This window comes from Trachinotus anak, unplaced genomic scaffold, assembly GCF_046630095.1.
Source record: "Trachinotus anak isolate AG129_WGS33_773 ecotype Australia unplaced genomic scaffold, CSIRO_AGI_Tana_v1 ptg000004l, whole genome shotgun sequence".
In the NCBI taxonomy this organism is placed as follows: domain Eukaryota; kingdom Metazoa; phylum Chordata; class Actinopteri; order Carangiformes; family Carangidae; genus Trachinotus; species Trachinotus anak.
Genome location: NW_027273855.1, coordinates 25,309,548 through 25,329,937, shown reverse-complemented (window position 1 = coordinate 25,329,937; position 20,390 = coordinate 25,309,548). Strand labels below are relative to the sequence as shown.

General features: G+C 41.1%; 1 protein-coding gene across 2 annotated transcripts in view; it reads right to left on the bottom strand.

The window, feature by feature from the left end:
• Positions 1-3,684: 3,684 nt before the first annotated feature.
• spryd3 (SPRY domain containing 3) overlaps positions 3,685-20,390 on the bottom strand; it is a 52,074-nt gene continuing 35,368 nt past the window's right edge. For both annotated transcript variants that reach the window (XM_071477450.1, XM_071477449.1), the window contains exons 8-11: positions 16,267-16,324; positions 8,677-8,796; positions 7,953-8,092; positions 3,685-4,442 (exon numbers count right to left, since the gene is read on the bottom strand). In XM_071477450.1, coding sequence (XP_071333551.1) covers positions 4,308-4,442; positions 7,953-8,092; positions 8,677-8,796; positions 16,267-16,324 — 453 coding nt within the window. In that variant the 3' untranslated portion in view covers positions 3,685-4,307. The remainder of the gene's footprint in view (positions 4,443-7,952; positions 8,093-8,676; positions 8,797-16,266; positions 16,325-20,390) is intronic.

Genomic DNA, 20,390 nt, shown 5'->3' with positions numbered 1-20,390 from the left:
GTACATTCTTTACTAATGTCACAATGTTACACGCACACTCTTTTGCAGGTATTGGATCATAAACCAAAGTACTAGACAAATTAAAATTTTGATGATGGCACTAGATGAAAAGCTAATAGATCACCACAGTTTTTATAATTTATCCTCTAGGAAACATGAACGTCTAAGTTTTGTGCTGATTTATTCAATATTTGTTGACATGTCAGTCTGGACCAAAGTGGTGGACCAGCCGACAGACAATACAGTCCAGTACAACGAACCGGTTTCTAGGAGGTGACCCTTTGCAAAGTATTTTCAGTGTTTGTAACTCATAGTTAATAAACCACTTAGTAATGATTTATAAATCAGTTATAAGTCATTAATAACTGTCTCTTTAACGTCATCAGGAAGATGCTCTGACGGACCACTCATATGGCATTAACTTTCTCTGATAGAAACACAAAGAAACCTGAGATCGCCAACCGCCCAACAAAAACCACAAACCAAAAATTTCATTCCAAATTATGACAAAGAATTACAATGTGAAATACAAAAGAAAGTTTTGCATCTAAAATAATAAAAATAATAACTGTATTGTCTGTTTTTTGGTTTGGCTTTCTTATTTTTTTGTTTTCACATTGGAGCTTTTTGTCATAATTTTGTTGGATGGTTTGTGATCTCACATTTCTTTGCAACTTTATTAACGCACAAAATAAACCCCAGACACTTAGATTCTGGAAAAACATGCAGAGAATCGTTCTCCCTGAATTTAGGTATGTGTATTAACAACTTCTAACATGTTTGACTGGATTTGATTTTATTGTGACAGGTGAGAAACCCACAAGAATTCATGAAAGGATTATGAACATTTTTAACTGCATTATTGCCAAATAAAGGATAAGCACCAGCTAGAGGGACTTTTCGCAACCTGAAAGGTTACTTTTATTGACTTATAACTGATTTGTAAAGCATCTGTAAAATACAACCCATAATAATAAATCACAACTTCTGAACCCTTTATAAACAGTGATTTATCAGTCTTGAAAACATGACAGCCACTCAGGCAAAATGATTTTCTAAGTGCATTTAAAACAAAACAATGTTTGACTTTGTAACATTACTGAAACCTTTATTGATGATAATACATGTACTTAACAAGGCCATTATAGTGCAAGTCAACAAGGCGAGAGATTATTATTACAGGAGTCCTTGGTGAGTAAATTTACAGATGCTACAAAACATTTAACCAGATTTAGCTCTAATTTGGTTGAAAGGTGTCATTTTTTTGTAAACTCTGAGTAAACTTAAATATAAGTGACTTTAATACCCTGAACTTAGATGTGGCTGAAACGTCCACATCAGTGTCTCATTAATATCTTTGCACTGTCTAGCTTAGGTTTTACAGTTCAGGCTGTAACAACCTGCACTTAAGTCTCTATCCAGCCCTGCAGGAGAAGAAAAACTAACTGATTAACGTATTTAAACATGTCCATCGCTGGCTCTAAGACAAATGCATGACAACAGCTAAAAACAAAACATACAATCTCCAGCAGATATTTGATTTAACAGTTAAACCCTGTGTCATAATTTTACAGCATGTTATATCTCTAGCATTACTGTTTGCAGTATCCTGTGGTGTGAATGATGGAGTTTGTCCTCAGGCCAAAAACACTTCAAAAACCTGCTGCGTGCACCTTACAGGAAGGTACAGAGGAATGTACATTAAAGTTACAGGGCTGCTGATGTTGTAATGGACAGATACTGATGTGAAGGTGCAGAGGAAACCCATTTGATGAAGATTTTGGTTAAACGTTTTAGCTGATATATAATAATAATAATAATAATAATAATAATGTTGATATCATTCCCTTTACTCAAACAGAAGAAAAAAAAATCTATCAGAATTATTTCATGTGGAAACCAGCTCCCGCTAATACAATATGACAAACCCGACAATATTTCTCATTCACCCAGACAGATCGCTTCAGCGGTGGGGCCTGTATCACGATAGTTCAACTCTCTGTGGGTCGCCTGTTTAACTGAGCTGAACATAACCGTTATGTGGTGGTCGAGTTGCACTGTGGGTAATGTAGGCACCAGGTTATGACAAAAAAGAAGAACGTGTGGAATAAAACAGACAACAGGTGCAAGAACATTTTTATATTCTTTGTCAGAAGCCTTGTTTTAAGCCCAGAGGGGACACATGTAGGACTGAAACGATTTGTCGATTAATCGATTATTTAATCAACAATAAATCCTTCAAAATCACTTGTTTTTCAAGCAGAAATATAAAACATTCATTAATTCCAGTTTCTAAATGAGATGATTTACTTTGTTTTCCAGTCTTATGATAAATTAAATCAATATTTTTGGGGGTTCAGACTGTTGACTGGACAAGATATGAGAAAACACCCACTAGTGTTTTAAGAAATTGTAACAGATTCTTTTTCAAGAAAATAATTGGCAGATTAGTCAATATTGAAAATAATCATTGGTGATGTTTTTGCAAAAAAGTTCCGTTATCTTTGTCCATGTTGATTCCAACTGAATGGTGTCATAATTTTTCTACTGATCTGGAAAACCTGAGCTAACCCCACTAATCTCACTCTGTGATACAGGCCCCTGGTGCCGCTGCTCAAACACAAACACATCTTTTTTTTTTGTTTTTGTAAAAAAATCACATGCAGAAAACTGAACATCATTGTCTTTATCTTAAAAAAAGAAAAAGAAAACATCCAGCAGTTAATTCTACATCACATATGGCATCGCAGAGAGGAAGTTATCTCCTGACTGGAAAAGCAAGAAATTATTTTGAGAAGATATTTTCTGTCTCGTGGCTCTTAAGCAGTTTTTAAGCTATTTGCAAAAAAGATGAATGATTCAAATGATTTTAACTTTGTGGTTAAAACAGGGAAAAAAATTTAAATGGAAAATAATCCTTCATGCACAGAGGGCAAACATGCACAGAGAGTAAAATCTCCACAAAGGAAATGTCAAAATAACAGTATAACACATTACAGTATGACACGATCCAATTCAATAGCCCTGAAACGGATACTTCTGTGTGAGGTTTGCAGAGGTAAATTTTATTTATTTTTTCAGAGGTGTTTATTGAACTTGATGGTTATTTTATGGCTGTAGTTTGTTATGTTACACTGGATTATATTATATAAGGTGTCTCTGTTATTTTGTCCACCCACTGTATGCATGTCTTCCTTTAAAGTCTCCTCCTATGTTCTCAAAGTGCAAAAACAAAACACATTCCCTGAACTTTTGAAGTAGAAGATAAATTCAAATGTGTATTTTGCAGATTCCTTGTAGAAAACACGTTTGTTTACCGTGGCTCCAACATGACACTAGAAAATACCCACAGATCTATTCATCCACTCTTAGGAAACATCAGATTCTGGCACTGCTCAGGAGCACAATCGTTTGTTTGGTAGTTTACCAAAACCTGTAATAATCCTCTACGAGAATCAGATCCAAAATGAAACACTGAAACAGATCCACTGTTCACTTCCAGCCAGCTCCAGGAGAGCAGTGAGGGAGTTGGGGCAACAGCAGGTCCCTGATCGCTCACAGGAGGGCAGCCTCACCCAGAGAGAGAGGACAGGCAGAGGGAGGTTTAGAAAGACAGAGAGAGAGAGAGAGAGAGAGAGAGAGAGAGAGAGAGAGAGAGAGAGGGAGAGGGAGAGAGGGAGAGAGAGAGAGAGAGAGAGAGAGAGAGAGAGAGAGAGAGAGAGAGAGAGAGAGAGAGAGAGAGAGAGAGAGAGAGAGAGAGGGTCTATTCCCTGAAACATAAAAGTGCCAACAAGCTCTGACTCGCCACAACTGTTGGCCTCGCTCTGCTTTGCTTGGGGTCGTGACAAATGAAATAAACGAAGTGTGCCAGACCTCATGAGCGGGATTTAACAGCTCAGTGTTTCGGAGACACGCTGCATGCAGGACGAGGTTAGACGAGAGGACGATAGCAGTGCAGATTGCATAGAATTATTGGTTAAATGTCTCTCAGGAGTCGTCTGCTCCTGCACGCTGCACGCTGTGACCTACACAGCTCATGTAGGATCTCTCTCTCTTTGCTACTTTACAACCAGGAGGAGGGTCCGGTTGTGTTTCTGCGATGATTGTGAGATGTACACAATGTACTGTACAAGTCTTATAAATAAAAGCTGGAGCTAGTGTCGAGGAAGACAACAGCGACGTGCATGTGTGCAGCTGAACTGAGTGTGTTCTGGCGAGTGTTAGCAGCATGCTAGGCTACTGTGGGTGAGCTCTACAGTGCAGCCAGCTGTTTGCAGGGCATCACAAGTCCAGTCCAGACTCTCAGCTCAACCACTGAGAGGATGTAAGTCCACCTTCACCTTCTCCCCACTGCTCAGCATTCCCACGGTGGGGTAGAGGCCCCCAGGAGGAACCACCATCTCCCTCCGGCCCATCAGCTTCCCGTTCCTCGTGAAGAACACCTGCAGCACCACAGGGGGGTGACAATGAGTTACAACACACAAACACAACCCTTTGAGTGAAGGTGAATCCCCTGATGGAGCGTTGGAACAATTAGCTAAGAAAGAGAAGTCTTTCATAATGACTGATAGTAATGCACGCTGCACTGGAGAGTACTCAGTGTGCCAGCTGTAAACAGGAATTATGTGCAGTTAGGAAATATCGTTAAAAAAAATAAGTGACAGTGTAATGTCTGTCTTCTTGGGGGGGAAAAAAAAGTCAATGTTTACAGTACATGTCTCTACTAAATCAGCGAGTGATCAAACATTATCCAGCTGTTCTCAAAAGAACATCAACAAGCTTTTCAGTGCTAATACCGAGGGCTTCTTTCCAAGTCTGAGAACAAATACCGACGTACTACAACAACAAGTGAAGTACTGTGGAGTGTGTGTCTTCAATAAATCAGGCTGAGTCACATATCAAACATTTACTGTGCCACCCACTCTAAAAAGAAAGGCTTAGCCGCTATTCAATTACAGACGACGGGTAAGTGAAACTGCAACGGGCTTCATTAGTTTGAACAACACCAGCAGCGCGGCAGTACAGTGTGTGCTGTGGCTCTCTATTGTACACACATACACGCACGGCTGCCCCCCCATCACCCTCACACACGTGCGGCCGTGCCCATAGAGGCCTCTGTAATGTTATGGAGCAGTGAGGGTAATGTGTCCCGCTGAATAAATATTGACAAATCCCTGGATTATGATTCGGCCTGTTCTGTTCTCACCCACTTGGGTTTCAGCACCGCGTGCTCTCACACCCGCTCAGTGACCTCCTTGGCCTCTGCTTGCACAACTGCACAGGCAAGTTTGCCCAGCAGCTATGAGTCAAGACAAAGTGAAACCACAGCAATTAAAACCATGACAAACAAACAAGAGTTGGAACATGAGGGGGTTTGATGATTAGAGATTGCTGTGGTGAAGTTTTAGGCTCTAACGCTTTCAAAAATAATTCCATTAACGGTTTCTATTTATCTAATGACTTCATACAAAGAGCAATAAACACAAAAAACAATATTTGGTGCGGCTGCACCTTGGAGAACCTGACACAGTTGTTCTGCGGATTTAGGATTTAGTCTCGGTGTCTTCTGTCTCTTCACATAATCTCTGACTGACTCTGATGTTGAGATCAGCGCCAGGTCACAGGACTCCGTGTTCGTCTCGTCTCTGATAGTTCTTTATGACTCTGTCTGTATGTTTAAGGTTGTTGTGCTGCTGCGGAATAAATCTACGACCAATCAAGACGCCTCGCTGATGGTACTGTGTGAGGGATGAGAATCTGAACATCTACAGAACATCTACTCACTGCTACACTGAGCACTGTGCAAACGTTTTAGGTCGGAGAACGGATGTGTGGGTTGCAACAGTGACGGTCTCACAGCAGCCACGTTACACCAGAGTACGACAGTAATCATTGTGTAAGTCGCTGAGGTTTCTGCTCTTGTAAGTCATGTTAAGTAACTGCTGCAATCCTGCCTTGTAGTGAACTCCACGAAGAGCTGCCAGAAATATTTAATGTATGTTCTGGACACTAGTAGTGATAAGACACACAAGCGCATCCGTGACAAGATAAACTACTCCACTGATCTACAGGTGGCAGTAACGAGCCAGGAAACACAGCGATGTGGATGTAAACAATGCAGTTTTTAAAATTCTTTAAAACTTGTCTGTGAAACATTCTGTTTGTTGGTTAGTCCTCACAGAAACACAACATTTTTGGTGAGGAAACTTAACGTAAACACAAACTTTGTTTATGTAAAAAAAATCCTCAAGGCACCTTTAAGTTAACCAACAATCTTGTCATCTTGCATTTCATTTGTGCCTCAATTCTTAATGTAGTTCCTCTAAAACAACTAAACTTTAACTGTGTCCCAACATTTAAATACACCTGCTGTGAATCCACCATTTGATTTACTTGCAGAAGTGAATCTGTATGGTGGTTATTAGTAATTACAGGCACTTCTGGTATTGAAAACAGTTCATTTTTTAAAGGAACCACATTAATGATTATTACCTTGCCTCGGCTCTGTAGCTGGCATCTGTCAGGTTAACCAACTGCTTTAGTTTGTTTATCAGGCTGATTATCTGGTTAACAGCTAGCTACCTACCAAGACAGCTTGGTTGTAAGCTGGTAAATTACAGAACTAAACTTGAAAACGTAATTTCATAAATGTTAATAAACCAGCTAGTAACAAAACTTTATTAACTGCATAAATGTGACTGTGGAGAGCGTACTTACCATTATCTCAGTGCTTCTCTACTCCCCTCGTAATCAATAGTTTTACCACAGTCAATGAGAAATAGATTGCTGTAATTTTCAAGATTGGCTGAAATTGTGACACAGTGTAACCAGAGATACCTCACTACCAAGTTGATGCCAGAATTTTGAAAAAGTGACTGCAGTTCACCCAGACAGAGTTCTGGACTGACGTTAAACATAAAGGGGGAAAGAAGAAGACGGACGTAACACACTAACAGTGTGGGCATAACAACAGTCCCACCGCAACCCCTGGAAAAAAATATGTGCAGAGTCATCTATGGAGATATTTTGTGTTATCATTGACACCTCAAAACCAACAGACAACCTAAAGCTACATGCAGCAGTCGGTTAATAAAAAGTTTATTTTGTAGTACCTTAGTTTACTTTTTGCCACGGTATCAAATTTGGTTTGAAGAATCGTTACGTTTGAGAGATATTGGTACTGACCACCAAATTTCTGGCATCATGACATCTCTAACTGAGTGACCGGCTGAATGAAAGCGCAGAGAAAAGATGTTGAAAGAGCATCTGAGAGTTTGGGAACATACAGTGAGATCGAGCTTAATGTTTGACAGTTGTAAAGCTGCATCTCCATAAGCCTCCCCTTGATCATGAGCTGTACATGCCTGTGTGGATGAACAGTACCTCTGTCCTCTAAATTGTCTCCCACACATTTTAATACATTTTCAATTTCCTCTTCACGGTCTCCTCCAGGTTAATCTGTCTGCTTCTGCTGCATTTAAACAAAGTCAATAGAATAGGATGTTGAGGAAATCTGCCCCCAATCACACATTATTTTAACCCCTCATATTAAGTCTAATGCTCACATTTGTTCAGTCACTTACCTGCTGCAGTAGCACTGCAGTGAAAATCAGACACTAACGATGTATAATTCTGTCTAAATTTGCTGAATTGACTGAGTTAGTGTTAAAATTGGATTTTCCTTCGCAGCCATTTTGCCACATTTTCGTCGACACGTCTGGAGCTGTGAGACATCACAGTCTGAATAATGACGTGAACTACATCCCAGTGTCACAGACCCAGTAACAAGCTGGGTATGATGTTTCCAGCAGAAACTGTTTAGTAAGTTTGCCAGAGTAAAGTTATGATGATGTTATAGCTTGTTACACTGCCCCCAAGCGGCCATGCCAACGAATCGATCACGTGTGTGTGCATGTATGTGCAGCCGTGTCATGTTTAAGAGTGTTCCTCACCGTGACCTTCCTCCCCTCCTGTCCCTGCTCTACCTCTTCCCCGTCTTCCTCTTCCTCCTCTTCGTCGTTGAGGTACAGAACGTTCTGGACACCAGCCTGACCCGGACGGACCTCCAGCCGATCCCAGTCGTCCATGTCACCTGAGGACAAAGCGGAGCGTGGTGTGTTTGAGGAAAGGCATTCATGTGCGAACAGAGCAGAGGAGACACTGAGCCACAGGTTTATTAAGTGATGAAATACCAGGCGAGGTAACACAGTGCGGAGGAGGAAGACTGCAAAACATGTTCATTAATGCCACAAAATGAGATGTTTGGTTTTGTTAGCGGGGCCACGTAAGGTGAGAAGACATTAGTTGCTGTCATGTGTTGTCTTTAAATCTGATTACCGCAGTATTTCTGAATTGTTATTACATGTTTGTTCATTTGAAACTGATGCACTGAAACCATCTGAGATCAGGAAAGTCTATATTTGTCTCTCTTGGAAAGGACGGGGCATAAGAATTTCACCTTTAAATGACTGCTCAGTTTTCCATGCAGGGGACTTTGGTTCACATCCAGTTTCTTTCCCACATGCAACACAATGAACTCTGTTAAGACCGAATGTTGCCACAATGGTCTTATGCTAAACCACGGTAATCAGGTTTAAGAGCACAACCTCCCACGAACATCTCAACCGCTTTAATGAGTGACAGTGTAATTGTTCCACCTGAACCCTGTGCCCTCACCTTCCCCGTCTAGGATGTAGTCTCGTGGGAACATGATGCCGCAGCCCATGATGTCACCTTTGAAACAGCGAGGACCAAAAGCGTCTCCGACCCCACTGCCGTGAAAGATCTTCCCATCATCTGTCAGAGAGGAGGAGTGAGGGAGAAACTTTTAATTGTGCAGTGATTAGTTAATTCATTACTTAACTATGCAACTGTGTGTGTCAATCTGTGAGCTGAGTTTCTGCAAGTTAGCATTTTTTAATACCACACAGAGTGCAAATAAAATTCCTCTTTCACAATCATGTATTTTTTATATAAGTGTGAAAGATGGAGAACCAGTAGGGACAATATGGCCTAAAACAGTGGTTCCCAACCTGTGGGGCAGGGCCCACTGATGGGCCACGAAGGTATTGCAAGTGGGCCGACAAATCATTTGCAAAACTGTACAATTTTGCTGAAAATATGTTATTATTAAAAGAATAACAATATAAATTATGTTTTACAGTGAAATTATCTTTAAAAATGTGAAAACTAATTTCACTGTTTGTTTTTTTTTTTCTTGTATTAAGGCATATTACTGTGATAAGCCAATAATAGCAACTTTTATGTTGGTGCCACTTGTTTGCTATCTCAGTCTGAATGTGCTGTAAAAGATCAAATCAGTGGCAAAAGCTTGAGAATCAAAATGAATAGCTGGTCAGCAACAGGAAGAATTACAAGGAAAGAGTCAAGAGACAGAAGGTGAATTGACAAGTGACCTCTCCCCGTCAAACAAGGAAGAAAACTGAACTTTCAGTTCAGTCCTGAATGTTGATCCTCATCATTGAAATAAAAAGAAGGTATTATTTGGCGTCCATATTGTTACGGGGTTGGACGTGGGCTGCCAACACTTTTGAGATTTTCAAGTGGGCTATGAGTTAGAAAAGGTTGGGAACCACTGTCCTAGAATTATTTGTTGTTATATCACATTATAAATGGAATTGGTCAACTGGTTCTGTTATTTTTTCTCCTCTCCTCTCCACTTGTTTTTCCCCATTCCCCCTTTTTAAATGGCGCCGCAGATGGCTGCCTCGGTGTTTTGGTGCGCTCTGCACCATTCACCAGAACAAATTCCTTGTACGTGAAAACATACTTGGCAATAAACCTGATTCTGATTCTGATTCTGATTCTAAATAACAATAAATCCTAACAATATGATCAATTAAATTAATACAACCTGGACCAGATATGTGACACAAAAATTAACGGTTTAAACAATCAAAAATGATCACGTCATTTTAGCTTTTGTGATAAAACCAACACTTCTCCATTATGAAGCAATGAGCTTCATGAAGCTGCTGTGGTGTTTACTACTGTGATTTCACCAAATCTGCAACATGCAAGTTGCTACTTGCAACATGTGCTACTTCCTGTAGCAGTAACTCTGACATGTTTAACACCATATGTGACTATGCATGAGCAAACAAGAGTACCACTCTCAAATTTAAAGTGACTGCAAGTCATCTGCAAGTGTTGTTTGTTAAACCTGACGCGGTCACTAATTGTGACCTATGTGTAAGTAGCGCTCACACATTTCTTTTGTGAAACCGACCCCTGATGGCGCTGACTGAAAGACAATCCACTGTCACAGCAACAACAACAATCACTTCAGACTTTGGTCATTTAATTTAAGAATTTTTAAAACCTTGTTGAGGCACTTTAAGTCTTTTCTGGATCTATGTGAGGTCATTTTTGTCCTTCCGTTATGTGTGTTTCACTGCTCAACTTGACTTACAAGACTTTTAATGTGTTTACCACAGTGTGCAACATGTGTACATGCGATGTAGCACTAACATACAGGACATCCTGACATTCCAGTCAGATGATGATGTGTAAAGGTGAAAGCAGAGCTAGCAAAAAAAAAAAAAAAAAGGACATCGACATCATCCAAAGGAAATCATCAAAACAACACATACTACAGTTGTGAGAGACAACAATGGAAAAAAAGGGCAAAAGAAAAACATTGCAGAGGTAGCCTGCAGACGAGCTCTCCTCAAGCGAAGCGGCATGGCTGCTGCTGGTAAATATTTATGGAGTTGTCATGGGACCCGTCCCCGGCTCAGGATACTGTTTAAACAATCTCTATCTGAGCACCGGGAGGGAGACGGAGACACTGTATCATTACGGCTCCCATGCGGGCCCTTGTCACAACACCACACACCAGGCAAACAGTGGAGCCACGCCGGCACAGGCGCAGCGTGGCTAAAAATAGCAGAGCCCGGCCTTTGGAGAGTGACAAGGACTGGCGCTGGAGGTGAGCTGCGGTGTGGAAGTCCAGGTTTGGGCCTAAGGATGGAGCTAGTGGACTGGGACAGCACAAGCAGGAGAAGCTCGGTGGAGCATAAAGGGCTGGGGCTGGAGGGACGTTCGCTACGGCAACAAGCAACTGGAGCTATTTTCATGTGCTGGATTTTATTAGATTGTATTTATAGATTCAGTGACTCAAAATAAAATTAAACATTTAAATATAAAATTCATTAATAAGCTTTTAACTATGCTTAAAAAAAACACAACTTTTACTCCCACGTGTAGTTAAAAGGTCTGTAAACACTCAAACTCCTGTGAGTGTCCTGCATGTTTAATATGTAATGAAATTTAGGCTGAAACATTATGAAAATAAATTAACAACCACCAATCTTGATAATCAATTCATGTAGTTTTGAGCTTCTAAAATGTGAGGATTTGCTGCTTCTATCTGTTTTATATTTCAGTTTAAATTGACAATCTTTACACAGAAAAAAAACTTGAGATGAGCATTTTCACTGTTTTCTGACATTTTGTAGATTAAAAGAGGCCCTACAGCATTTTTGTATTGTACTTCTATACATTTAGGGGACCCACAAGGAACCGAAAAAAGTGGTTATAACTGAAGCTGTAAGAAGTTTAGTCACTAATACAGGTCATGTTCCACAAAGACTTAATCCCACTGCCTCCTAAATGCCTGCTGTCTTTTTTTAAACTTTGGACGGCTCCCTGCAGAGCCATAGACGACTTTACACAACTGTTTTCATTGGCTGAGTATTACTCTTTAATACAAATAAACTGAACTGGAGTGCCCCATTTAAAAGTTTAATCAATTCTTTGGAAGAAATAAAGTATTCATTAATAGACAATGAAAATAAATTATTTGCAGCTCTAAATTAGAAAATGTCCTGCATTTGCAAACGTTTAAATCATTTTGTTGCATTAAAAAAAGTCTGTTCTAGTAGAATTCATTTTAGGAGGCAGCTGTCTGGGGCTATTTTTGTTTTTGAGCATACAATAATAGTTCTGCTGCTTTTTTTAAAGTGTGCCTTGGTACTAAAAAGGGTGGAAATCGATATACGGGAAGCAGGCTCAATTTTGAGCAAGGATGTGGCGGAAAATGTTAAAATTTGTGTTGGAGACTAGAGAGTTTAAAATTAGCACAGAGGTGTTGACCAATGTTTGGCTATGAAGCGAGTGATGGAGCAGGAACCTGGTGATGGTGTTAACGCAAAAGTCTGAGATAACAAGAGTGAGGCAGTTGTTGGTAAGAATAACAGGGACTGTGACCGCCACCAGGTGCTGGATTTAAGGTTCATCCTAGGAGCCACAAGAGGGTGAAAACTGGATCTGATTTTAGGGTTTGGAGTCTGGCCCACAGGAGGAAAGGGCAGGAGGCTCTGTGGCTCCAGCCTAGAGAACCTGGCTGAGGACTGAGACCAGCTGGGAATAGGAAAACAGGCTTTCTCGTAACATGAGAGTTTGTCTGGAAAAGACTGGGCTTCCCTGCCCAGGGAACAATGACTACACAGACTCCTAAAACATGAAAAATTAAAACAAAATATTTATATTCTTCCATGATTCCACACCCTCACACACGTTCCTGAGAATTTACTATAAATTCCATTTGCAGCTGCCATGTGAGTTAATCACTAACAAAGTGTTGAGCTGTTGATATATAACATACAGTTTACTTCCAGGGCCCGTTTGCCAGTGAGGCCCTAGCTATTAAGTACATGCTCAATATATTTAAATAATCTTTGGTCAGACCTACTGCAGGATGAAGCATGAGTAGGGCCATGAGGCACCGCAGACTCTACAGGTACACGGTACCGGTGAAGTTACCGTCCTTTGTACTGGCTCAAGCCTGTATGAGACACACAACACTGTGTTGGCTTTCGAGCTGAAACGATTAAAAGAAAACAATTTCAGAATTATTTTGTTCATCGACTAATTGTTTAAGTTACTTTTTCTAAACAAATGCTGAGTATCTTTGGGCTTTGGACAGCCACAAAAAAACAGAAAATATCAGTTTAATATCATTATCATGGGGACTGGAAACTGTGAGAGAAATTTTTCACTTATTTTCCGACATTTTATTGACAAAGCCATTGATCGACAATATAATCAGCAGATGAATCAATACTGAAAAGAATTTAACTGAAGTCCTAGTTGGTTTGTTAATAAATTAGATCTTATGGTTGATCACTTAACATGCTTTTATAAAGGTGACACAAACACACCATATGTATGGCAACCTGAAACTATTAGGTTTAGGTAGTTGATCAACAGACATTAAAAGTCAATGATTCTGATAATCAATTGATCTGTTAGGGTTTTTTTATGAAAAAATACCAAAATGTCTCTAGTTCAAGTTTCTCCAGTCTGAAGAGTTGCTTTTCTTGGATTGTTGGTCAGACAACTGCAATTTCTATTACTATATATACTTTATAAAACAGTTCAGCAATTGATTAATCAATTAATTGAGGAAATAGCCTGTAGATTAGTTAATAATGAAAGCATTCACTAGTTGCAGTCCGGACTCTTTCAGTCGTGTGGTGACATCCACAGTATGGACACACGGTCTGGGTACACGCTTAGTTCATCCAGTTGTAAAGTGCATTTACCTGAATCTTTTTGTGCCTGTAACTGTTTTAGAGACGACGTCATCTTGATCCATTTTTGTCCCATTGAGTAAGAGGATGATTTTATCATCACCCTGCACAACATATTGTTATTGAATAATTGTTTTTGCAGAACCTGAGCTGGAATCAGATTAGATCCTGTCACTGATATACAACATAGACGTTAGACCGAGCCCTATTATCTCGTGTTGGGTTGGTGGTGAGGGATGGATGGTGGTGGCGGTGGTGGGGCACAACCTTCAGCTGCGGGTGTTGAGTCATAGCACGTGTGAGTCACTCATGGGGGTTTGGAAGGGGTGACAGGGTTAATGAGGCTTGCTGAGGAGCACTCACTGGTTGGATGGCTGGTTGCTCCTGATAGGGCCCACAGGGGCCCATAGGGGCCCGCAGTGCCCCACGGCCCATTAACTTGCGGAGCCAACGTGAGCCAACACACAGGATGGAGGTCCGTACTGGGCCAGCTCCCAATACAAACACTGGTGGTAACACCGACCCAGGCCAAAGAACTCTCAAACTATATAAGCTATACAAAGGAGCAGCGATATGGTTGGCAGGCATTTGTGTATATAACTGGAATATATCTGGACATGAAGTAAAATAACAGAAAGTCAGTAATACACATCACATGGGATCCAGTTCAACACTGGTCACGTGCCCAGTACAACGCACCATAAATCAAGGTGACAGAAATAGAGCTCAGTAGTCAAACTGTAAATGCACAGTATAAATAAGAAAAGGAGGAATGTTGCACTGAATCATTATGTAATTTATGGATTTGCCTCCAGGCTGCATAATATAACTCAAAAACTATCTAAAGCCACTGTAATGATAAAACCATTACAAAGGCTCACAGTGCACTGAGCAGCGCCACGGGGTGTGATAATGATACAACAATGAGTTTCAACAGTCTATATGAAGCTAAGACCTGCCAAGAATATCCTGACAGATATTTGCCCCATAGACACTAAGGTCAAATAGAAAAACTAACCATAGATGATAATAAACAGAGGTACCACATGTCACAGAAACAGCGTTCTTGGCTCGCACCGCGCAGGAAAACCAAGGTAACAAAGCATAAGTCATTCGTTCTTAAAGCAATTTCTGCTGCGGTTGTATGACCTGGTGTATATAATACTGTGTATACATTAAGCTTTTGTCATCCTGCCAAAAAGCATCTGCATGAAATTCTTGAGGCTCCTCAGCTGTTCATTGAAAATCTCAGACGCGTATAGGGGGCGAGGGCCAGACGTGAAGAAGAGGCCCCGGCTGTTGATTCTAAGTAGCTGGATCAGACCCTGCACTTTAACCCAAGCATGGGAAGGCAAACCTCATACACACAGTGTGGAAAACCACATACATCATTTTAGTCTCTAACAAATAAGATTAATGGGAGCTGTGCTGGGGCGTGCACATTTCTGTGGTGTCCAACGCACAGCAGCCAAACCAGGCAGACCGCAGCGCTAGACCTCTGGGACTGGCACGGTGAGCCTCTGTGAATGACTGGTCTCGTCTGTCACTCAGCAATGAGGTATCATCCACAGACCCCGGCAGGACACCCAGCATCAACTGTTATTATTATTAATGTATCTCAAGTATAAATGTAATCTGCAAAGGGATACAGGGATTTAGGACTATAAACACCAACTCCAAACATGAGTGGAATGTGCAGAGTGAACAAGAAAATGTGTTTTGATAGCTGATTTAGAGGTCAACTGGAAGAAAGTATATAAACTTTCCTCTAAAAATAAAATCATACACATTTCCTGGTGGAAAAACATAGACAGAGTATGGCATTTGTGGCGTGTGAATCATTCAGAGTAAGAGCAGCTGAAATCCCCTGTGAGAGAGATTAACAATGGGATGCTTCAGACGACCAAAATCATGTTGATAAAAGCCAGCAAGCTCCTAACTGCTTCACTCAGATAAGGACTAACAAGATCTTGACTGTGACAGTGGACTGTCAGATAAAGAGTCAGCGACCCACTGTAGCTTGTACGGTGTAATAACAACCACCTACATACTGTCGCTGCCGCTATTCTCATATCACGGCAGCAGCGTTTGATAGCTAATCTCTTAGCACTGATAGCGGGGGATGCTGAGGCCTGGAATGGGAGCTGTAGGGGGTTTGTGCAGATGCCTGTGCAGATAATGCTCACAGGCCTGTGGTCACAAACAACCAAGACTGAACTTATGTGTGTGTGTGCATGTGTGTGTGTGTGCGCTTTTGCATGTGCGTGCGTGTGTGTGTGTGTGGAAGCATGGGAAGATAAAGATAACTTTGACTAAACTCAGTTTTTTCTGGTTCATCACTTCCAGAGATATTTAGATCACCAAACTCCCAGAGAAAGAGATGAAGATGGAGATTTGATCCTTCTCCTTTTTCTGATGCTGTCACCGTCTCTTTTATCTGCCTTCTGCCCTTTTCATCTACCTGCAAACCTCCTTGATCTCTGTTTGTGCTCGGCACCTTAACATCCAGCTGAGGCGGTGCCCTGTGATGTTTGTATCTAAAGGCAGCAGACAGATGCTTTAGAGGAAGTATATCCGATTCATGTATTTCATTCAAACAGGACTACAGGGGAATTCCACACACAAAGGAAACAACACACCAACTTCTTTCTGAGAAATACAAAAGACTGAACGAGAAAGAGAGAAGAGAGGAATGAGTTTGAAATCTCACCTGCATGGTAGGCCACGGACCCTCTGCTCCATCCCGGGTGTCTGTTCCTGGGGTAGTCCTGCACAGACAAAAATAGATATACATGTCACAAATACACATTTTCACAGACATTGATATGATACATAGGTTTTAACCTATGTGAAAAGGATAGTCAAGAGCCTGCAGGCTTTTGCTTCCTGCTTCATAGAAATGGCCGCCCAGTCAAACTGAGCAATCAGGGGAGAAGGGCTTTGGTAAGAGAGGTGACCACGAACCTGATGGTCACTCTGACTAAATTCCAGAGATTTTCTGTGGAACTGAGAGAAACCATCACTAAAACGTCTTCAAGAACCTCGAACAAAGTCAATTGCCTTCATATAGCTCCAAAAGATAGCTCCATGAAAAAAAACCTGGTCCAGAGCGCTCAGCACCTTGGACTGGACAGAGGGTTCACCCTCCAACAGGACAATCACCCTAGGTACACAGTCGGACAATGCAGGAGTGGCTTAGGGACAACTCTGAATGTCCTTCAGTGGCCCAGCCAGAGCTGTGACTTGAAGCCAATCCCATAACTGCTGCCAAAGGTGCCTCAACTAAGTACTGAGTAAAGGGTCTGAATACTTCTGTCAATGTGCTATTTCAGATTTTCCTCTTTAATAAATTGGGTTCTGTTTTCACTTTGTCATTTTGGGATATTGAGTGATGAGGGAAAAAAGCAAACTTAAATGATTTTAGCATAAGGCTGCAACATGACCAAAGTGAAAAAAATGAAGGGGTCTGAATACTTTCTGAATGCACTGCATACTCACGACTCAATTGAACATGACAAACTCTAAATCAACTCTCAAGGTACAAAGCCAGCACAGTGTTTCCCAGTGCTGTGTATTATAACCACTGTAGTTTTAGATCAGGTTGCTGCATTCCTTTACCAATGTTAACATGGTAATGACTGTGAGGATCCCTTTCCGTTTCCCCCCTCTGTTTTGGATGACTGTCAGAGTCTGCTACTTCTCTCAGAGCTGACGATATGTTTGTCTCTCTCTCCGTCTGTCCACATGTACAGTATGTATGTCTTTCTCCAGGTTTCACGATGCCAACAGAAATAACTGGAAGGCCAAATTTTGGATTAGATCAGAGCATGACTCAGAGGTAATTACCAGAGATTTTTATCTGTCTTCTAAGCTGCACCTCCATTACTGTAGAAACACAATACTGAAGAAGAGAGGAAGGACGAAGAGGAGGGCAATGACATTATGCCTCTCTTTCATCTCTCAGTATAATATGTCTTCTAAATGGTTTCTTATTCACATTCTCTTTTGCAGGTAAACTCTCATTGCAGCATTTCTTTTTAGCTTGTAATAACAGGCAAAAAAGGGCAACCAAGAGACCTCTCGAGTCAAAGACATCCAACATATGACCACTATGACATCCAAAATAAAAGTCAATTTCCAGTGAGGTACTGTAAAGGGAAACATGCTTTTACTCAAACAAAAGAACAGACACTGATGACTGATGCAGAGACTGAGGAGGCTTTACATTGCTCATAAGGAAAATAAGGTTGATGAAATTATTACTACTAACACCTGCGTGGAGAAGAGAAATGAGTAATAGGGACACGGCCGACAGCAGCTTGGTCGGGCCAGGCAGACAGAGTGCAGCATTCGAGGCCAGGACATCAGGGAAACATCAGCAATCATGTCTGACAACCCCGTTGGGGATTGAGGAGCAGGAAATGGAGATGGATGGGGGGAAAGCGAGAAAGCGGGAGAAGGACAGAGTGAGACATCAGCAGAGGAAGACAGAGAGACATGGAGGAATGCAGCAACTGCTCCAAGCCTGAAACCCCTTGATCCGCCAAGTCTGCTCCTCTTCCCCCTCGTCTCAACCACAAGCCTGAGGATTCCTCATGCTGACTGGCATGTGGGCCTCATCTCCACAAGGGGAAGAGGAACGTCTGGGTGTTTGGCCCCTGATTGATGATCCACGCACTCGGATCTGATCAGTGATTTGGTGGAACACTGAAATAAGACAACTTTAAGAACAGCTAAACAAATAAGGGATGGATTTATAGTGCTTTAATGTGAACCGCAGACTTGTGTCTGATAAATGGATCAACTGTTAAATGCATGTTTTCGTAGCTGTCTTCTTGGTAATTGTGTCCATCATCTCTGATTCAAAACATCTACTTGGTGTGCTCTATCCATCAAATAAACATATTATTACTGATAAAAACTGACCCAGCACTTCCCTACAAACTGAGAATGCAGCCTCACAATATTGCAGCATCTGGATATTGCATTATCTCCTCTTTAGTAAGGTTGGTCGATCAGTTGACCACTTTGGTCCACACTGAAATATCTCATCAACCATCAAATAGATTGCTGTAAAATTTTGTACCATCATTCTTGGTCCTCAGAGCACGTTAGTTAGTAACCAGGAGGTTGACATTTGTGGTTCAGAATGAAATGTCTTGACAACTGCTGGTTGGACGACCATGAATTTTAGTGCAAGTCATTCATGGTCTTTTGAACTTAAGTGATCCCCTGACTTTTCATATAGCACCATCCCACGTCAGACCCCATAACAATACAAATACACAATCTGGTCTGGTTGGCAACATAAAACTTCCTAACATTGGCTTGTCACAGTGACAGGCCTTAATACAAGAATAAAAAAAATGAAAGGAGATTTTAAACATTGTCAATACTGTTAAAGATTTAATCATTTCATCATTTTAAGACATTTACAATTATTATTTATTGTTTTTATAATTACATTTTTTTCATCAAAACTGCACTGTTTTGATTTATCGGCCCACTTGCAATACTTTGACGACCCACAGGTTGGGAACCGCCGGTCTAGAACATGTAGCTTTAGCTTCAGTCTCTAGCACAGTATCATGTATGTTGCAATCAAGGAGGTTATTGTTTTCACAAGTTAGCGAACAGTGGATAGGCAAACAGCCCACTTTTGTCTGCAAATGAATTTGACATACTGCAGTTGCTACACCTGATAGTTATGTACGGCAATCCAAATTGCTGTTTAATAGCAACCAATGCAGAAGAGAAATAAACTTTGGATGCATGTCTGAGTAAAAAAAAAAAACAATCTGACAGTGTAAAAACAAGATATTAATAAGATTTGTTTTGAAAGACTTGGAACAGCTTATCTCTCATAAAAGAAACATTCCCACCTATTGTGGTTTGCAAATTGCAACGGCTGCTGTGATTTATGTTTTTCAATGAGTAGCAGCACCACTGAGTCACACCTACACCTCTATATCAACATATGATGGAATGCATTTTAGACTGAGAACACTCTGTTAACCAGCTGGTCCACTTCACGATCTCTTTCGAAACATTATCAATACCCCCGCTGTCCTGCAGAAGCCATCAGCGAAATGCAAGCTGCTTCTAAGAACAACAAACACTGGCGCTGTGTCCACAGCATGGCGGAGCAAAGGCCTGCAATATCAGATCCGCAGCTGCTACTCTGGTGACATCAGAGCAGCCTGCATTTCCACACTGTGGCAGAGTAAACAAGTCTGAAAGAATACCAAGCGGAAAGGTGCGGGCCGCAAGGAAAACCATGTGGAAGAAGATACCCATCATCTACTGCACCTATCAAACTGGCATATCACAGAGCTATCTAAAAATATAACTTAAGCTATGAATTACCGTGAATGTGAGTGTATGGGTGTGTGTGTGTGTGCTGAAGGCACAGTTTGTAAGGAGGGAAAGTGGTGTGTCTCTGTTGGTACGTGCCCATACAACCTCACCTATAGGGGCTGGGCAGAAACTGTGTAGGGATCTAATGCAGGTCTGTTTGTATAACCTTGTGTCATCGGGCTAAAACCTCTAGCTCCCCACACGATAACAGCAACTGTCTGACATTAGCTGATAATCTGACTGGAGAGAGGAGAACAACAGCCCATCTCTGCGTATGTGTTTGGGCATGTCCACCACTTTTTACTGATGCAAGTGCTTTCTCGATACAAACAGATAAAACTGATACACCACTGAGTTTGTTCTGTCATATTATGAGTGGCAGCATTCTCATTTTAAATGTGCCCCCACAATCAAAAAATCCTCCTTTTGCAATCTGCAAATTTAATACTACATATCTTTCGGTGAACATTTTAAGGC